The following is a 6,000-nucleotide window of genomic DNA, read 5'->3' on the forward strand; positions in this document are numbered from 1 at the left end:
TTTAAGCCAAGAGTGGTTTTCCATAATAGTTTTTTTGGGGAGGGTTAGATCACGTAAATCTAGAAATGTGTCGTTAAACCCGCCACCAAGAGTGGTTTCGTTTTTCGAACGTAGCAGCACACTCGGTCACTATCGGCACTAGCAAGGGCCTTGCTAACGCTCTGTGACGACCCCTGTCCCCACCGCAGGTTTCTCGTCATCATAATTTTCCCTCTTGACTTAAGTAAATTGTTACCATTTAGTTTTGAAGCCAAGAGTGGTTTTCCATAATAGAGTTTTTTTTGGGGAGGGTTAGATCACGTAAATCTAGAAATGTGTCGTTAAACCCGCCACCAAGAGTGGTTTCGTTTTTCGAACGTAGCAGCACACTCGGTCACTATCGGCACTAGCAAGGGCCTCGCTAACGCTCTGTGACGACCCCTGACCCCACCGCAGGTTTCTCCATCCTGTCGCTCGGCGACCAGATGTCGCTGCTGCAGAGCGCGTGGATGGAGGTGCTTGTGCTGGGAGTGGTGTTCCGCTCGCTGCCGTGCCACGGCGCGCTCGTCTTCGCCGACGACCTGGTGCTGGGCGAGGGGCTGGCGCGCCGCGCCGGACTGCAGGAGCTGGCGCAGGCCATGCTCCATCTGGTGGGCAAGTACCAGGCGCTGCGCCTCGAGAGGGAGGAGTACGTGCTGCTCAAGGCGATAGCGCTCGCCAACTCCGGTGAGGGCCCACAGTTTTTCCAGAGACACGTTGAGGATCAACGTCACGCGTTTGGAGTATTCGGCTGCTGTGCAGTTCCACGTGATAAGCCACTTCGTTGAGCGATCGTTTGTGGCCAGGTCGTTTCTGAAAAAGAGCTGCACAGTATAGCTCAGTCGGCCTTACCTGGTAAAAGAAAAATAGTTTAATAGCGTCGTTTAAGATTCTGCACAACAACGCAAATTATTATTTCGAGTTATGTCTTTAAAACAAGTGAGAGCTTTGCGGTGGTCGGGCGACTCAGAGGTGACAGCGTCGAGTCATTGAACCAACAGTTGGTGGCCATCGATGAATTCAACAATCGGGTGGCCCAGCTGGAGTGGGCGATCTCTAACACTGCTTGTGTCAACGACAACTTCCCCAGAGGGGAGCGGTAGTGTCGTAGCGGTTTGCACGCTGCACTACTAACCTGGCCGCCCGAGTTCGATTCCCGCTCATAGCCAACACCGGTGATGATTCTCTCAAACGATTCGGGGCCTCCCCCTAGTTCGAACCAGCCTCAAATGAGTACCTAGTACGGTGTATAAACATCGCCACTAGGGAGACAAAGGCGACCGGGCGTGGTGCTGGACACCCACCCCTTCGTGTGCCGTGCCGGCCTTCTAATGTGCTCGCGAACAGCACTTGCCCCAACAGGCTGTTAATGCTCTCTGGGTGACCTTTGTCCTTGTTTTTTTTGGTTCCTCCCCGGTGTCTAACTTTGCTGCTCGTGTCTGTCTGATGCCTGTTCCACTGCTGCCTGGTGTCTCTCTAGCCCCTAGTGCTACGACAGGCTGGCCGTCGTCTGCCTGATGTCTTACTTGCGCTATTGCGTGTATGTTGAACTTCTTCTGGTGTCTCATGTCTGTCTGACTGCTGCTCGTGCATGTTATTTGTGCGACTGCTGCTTGGCGTCTCTCTGGTGGCTACACGAGGCTGACTCGTGGACCGTCCTGTAAACCACTCTCATCTGTGCTCCTTTAACGGAGGAGGAACTGCAAAGCGACACAAACTCTCCCTCTCACTCTCTCTGTTGCTGAAGCCCTCCCGTCGTGGCTAGCAGCAGACCACGACGCTGGCGACGAGCTTCTGAAGCACACTGCTGCTGTCATCCGTGCGCAATAAGTAATAGAATCGAGGCTGACTTTTATCTGACGCCCATCTCCTGCCGTGGTGTTTACACTCCCACCGACGTCTCCTGGTGTCCTCCTCTCTGCTGCTGCTGCTACTGGTGTCCGTCTCGGTTCTGCACGAGAGCGTTTCCCTGAAGCTGCACGACGCTACCGCGGTATAGAGCCGTGGCCAAGAAGTCGTTCCTCTAATACGAGTGTTATAACCTTCTTGGCCGGCTTTACACTACGGTTAGCGCCATGTAGTTGCAACTCAACTTTAATTTTACACCGCGCCTACACCTCTATATTTACTGTAAATAACTCGCTGTTGTACGCACTCAGTTGGGGGTCTCTCCTCTCTGATGTCTCCCTTACTGCTACAAGTGTGGCACCACGGTGGCCAGATGTGAACTACCTCGCTTGGTATGCAGGAGGGCGTGGGTTCAATCCCGGCCCTGACGCCTGCTGTATATGTAGAGTTTGCGTGTCTCTCTCTCCCCGTGGTCGCGTGGATTTTTCTCCAAATCCTCCGGTTTATCACTCTACATTTAGAATCAACATCACGCGTTTGGAGTATTCGGCTGCTATACATTTCCACGTGATAAGTCACTTCGCTGCCAGGTTGCTTATGAAAAAGAGCTACATAGCTCAGTGGGCCTTACAAATAAAATTGTTTAAGTGTCCGCTGCTTCTACTGCTGATGCCTAACCCCATAGCCGCTGGCCTCTGACATTTGTGACGATGTGTGACGAGGGGGGGGGGGGGTTGAGAAATGTGACGTCACATCAAAATGCGCGACTTTAAATAAATATATAACAACACGTTCTACAACATCAGAGTGCAGCGCCACATTAAATACGCACTACAATGACAATAGTTTAAAGCGATTTGAAGCATGTTTTATTTTGGGGGGTGGGGGGGCAGAGCTTTGTGACGTCATATTTGAAGGGGGGGGGTCTGACTTTTTGTGACGCCGTGTGACGAGGGGGGGGGGGGTCAAAAATCGTCCGAAATCGCGTGACGTCACTTATGGACGGCCCCTAACTACTGCAGGCATGAGCAGTGCCGCCAGGTCTACAAGCGGTGAGGGGGTCGGGGTGCGAACTGGATTTGCCACAATACAGGTGATGGAGTTGGAGGGCCTGGGGCGCGTGACTGTGGTCACGAGGGAGATGGTGGCACTAATGGCTGCGTGGAGCCGAGGGGATGGGAGCCAGAACGATTCAACGCTCGATGCCGGTTTGAATCGCTGCCTCAGATTTAGGATTTTAAAGCCACTCCGTCGGCTAGAGCATCTCTCCAGCGATTAACTTTTCAAACATGTATGATGTGTGAAAGGTGTTTAACAGTAAAAACTATGCACTCACAATAATGAGGAGAATAATCATCATCCATACCGTTCAGTATTCAAGATGCCATTTTTGCTTCAATCCCTCTGTCCACGTGGGGGGGGGAGGGGGGGCGAATCCCTCAAGTCTCTTTATAATTGACCCCTCCAGTGTGCCAAATTGGCGAGGAGTTCAATAGCCTCCTCTGCCTCGTCACTAACAACTTCCCATTTGCACTGCCGATGGCTGCCGGTGTAACTGGCATTCGTCTCACACCTGCTCGCAGAATTCCTCGCTGCCCGCGTCTCTATCGCTCCGTCTCACTTTCGCTGATGTCCGTACTGCTGCCCGTCTCAATTCTGTCTCGATTTTCCCCGTCTCATCTTTCCTCTGCCTCCTCCATTCCTTCTCCCCTCCTCTGCACCACCTCTGCACCACCTCTGCACCACCTCCTCTGCACCACCTCCACATCTCCTCCGCACCGCCCAGACTCGACACACATCGAGGACGGCGACGGGGTGCAGCGGCTGCGAGACGCGCTGCACGAGGCCCTGTGGGAGCACGCGGGCAGCGCGCGGCGCGATGACCCGCGGCGCGCCGGCAAGCTGCTCATGACGCTGCCGCTGCTGCGCCAGACGGCGGCGCGCGCCGTGCAGCACTTCCACGCGCTCAAGCTGGAGGGCCGCGTGCCCATGCACAAGCTCTTCCTCGAGATGCTCGAGGCCAAGATTTGACGAGTTGGTCGTGCGAACGAGGCACGGCGACGAGGGCGATGATGATGATGAAGACAATTGCCGCGGCGACGGTGTCGGTGATGACAGCGACGAGGGTGATGATGAATTCCCAGTGCCGTATAGACACTGTTTTGTTGAACAATTATGATGATGATGATAGCGGACATGATGACGGTGAGGGTGACGGTGCTGATTTTGGTGATCAAGCACGATGATGAAAGAGACAGTGTGGTAGCTGACCGCAATGGAGGGACCACGATAATGACGATGATCGTGATGATCATAAAGCACCACAGTTGAATGGTCAATGTTGTAGTTGAGTCTTGGCCGCAATAGAAGGAAAATGATGATGATGATGGTGATGATGACGGTTGCTGCTACTAAAAGTTGAAAATTCATCACAAACACCATGTTCATAGTATTTAAGTTGAGACTCAAGCCTAACGGAGGGTTGATGATGATGGGTGCTGCTCTGGTCAAACATTTATCAGAAGTGTTCCAATCATCTGAACTGTGCTTCAGTTGAGTCTTGATCCCAATAGTGAGATGATGATGGTGGCCTGCGCTGCTGCTGTGTTTTTATTTCCAAGATATTAGAAGGCCAGCGGTCTGAGTATAACTGATGTTAGCATTGAGATTGCATTGGGTGGAGCGACGCTGAAGATTTGTGCAAGTCTTCAAATTACTAATTGTACACTATGATGGTTGCTGCTGTGTTTAAACATTCTCAGAAGCACCACGTTTGTCTGGACAGTCTTCGAAGCGCCGGTCATGTCAACAGTATTTTTTAGTTGTGGCTTTTGGGAGTGGAACACCACCCAATACTATGATGTCTGTAGCTTAACGCTGATTATGAGACATCCTCGGCAGCCGGAACCAAGACCGAAGCTAATTATAAACCCTTGGAAGCTGCTTGCAGATCTCTACAAGGGATTCACGCACACAGTTCAAAAGTGGCCGGTCGCGCGAAAATTAGAATGCAATGTTACAGGTCAAAAATATTCCCCTCCAGTACCCGATTGGCGCGGCGAAAATTATTGCGGTGATGGATAAATGTAATTTGCAGGCTTCTATCGAAGTGGTAAGCCTCATGGCCTGCAGGCCGCATGAAATGAAGTCACGGGCCGTATCTGGCCCTTGGGCCATGCGTTCCCTACCCCTAATGTAAATGTGGCGACTGCTAGACTGAAGCTCCTCGCCTCTCGGCCCAATCACCCAGTAATTCACAACAGCTGCACATCAAGGGTGCCACGGTGGCGAGACGTTAACTCCCTCGCCTGGTATACAGGAGGTCGTAGTTTCGATCCCGACCCTGATGCCTGCTGAATATTGGAAGTTTGTGTGTCTTTCTTCCCGTGGTCACGTGTATTTTTCTCCGGTTTCTCCCTCCACATCTATAATCAACAAGACGCGTTTAGAGCATTTGGCTGCTTTAAATGTCCGCATGATGAGCCACTTCGTTGAGCTGTCATTTGTGGCCAGGTCGCTTCTTAAAAAGAGCTATGTAGCTCAGTGGGCCTTACCTGCAAACATGTATTCATGGTTTAGTTTGTAAAATGCAGTATTAGCGTGGAAGGTATTTACCCCCAGTGGCTGAAATTGGAGGTCCCAGAACCAGACACCGCATGAACACACGAACACCGAGTGTTAACGATCACAAGTCGTATTTGTGTCGTGCGATTGTATGTATTTATGAAAGTTGTAGTTAGTGTGTCTTTCCATGATTTAATATTAGTGTGTCTTTCCATGATTTAATATTTACAAATAAGTTGTATTTATGTATTTAAAAGTTTACAAATGTTTTATTTACTCGGGTGTTTGGCAACTTGATTATAAATTGTGTATGTTGAGTTTTATTCCATATCACAGCACATTATATATACGTTGACTCAACCCATCATCGTCATTCCTTGGGGGAGGGGGTCGATAAATAAGTACCGCTTTATGGAAAAGTCAAAGGTGTTCATCCCATAGAAAGACAGGGTCCTGCCATGGGAAAGTGGAATTTCCACCAACGACTCGGCACCACCAACTGCTATGAGCACCCGCCCACACGTGTTTCGGCACAGAGACAAAAGGGTCGTCCCATCCAGAGACTGGACC

At 51.0% G+C, this 6,000-nt stretch overlaps 1 protein-coding gene across 1 annotated transcript in view; it reads left to right on the forward strand.

Annotated features, from left to right (window-relative positions):
- The window catches only part of ESRRB (estrogen related receptor beta), a 30,745-nt gene extending 25,043 nt beyond the window's left edge, over window positions 1-5,702 (forward strand). Inside the window, exons 7-8 of the mRNA XM_061568263.1 lie at window positions 436-705; window positions 3,653-5,702. Of these exons, the coding sequence (XP_061424247.1) occupies window positions 436-705; window positions 3,653-3,897 (515 nt within the window). The 3' untranslated portion in view covers window positions 3,898-5,702. The remainder of the gene's footprint in view (window positions 1-435; window positions 706-3,652) is intronic.
- The last annotated feature ends 298 nt before the right edge of the window (window positions 5,703-6,000 follow it).

Source organism: Lethenteron reissneri, chromosome 41, assembly GCF_015708825.2.
Source record: "Lethenteron reissneri isolate LAM-NWPU_2019-01 chromosome 41, ASM1570882v1, whole genome shotgun sequence".
Lineage (NCBI taxonomy): Eukaryota > Metazoa > Chordata > Hyperoartia > Petromyzontiformes > Petromyzontidae > Lethenteron > Lethenteron reissneri.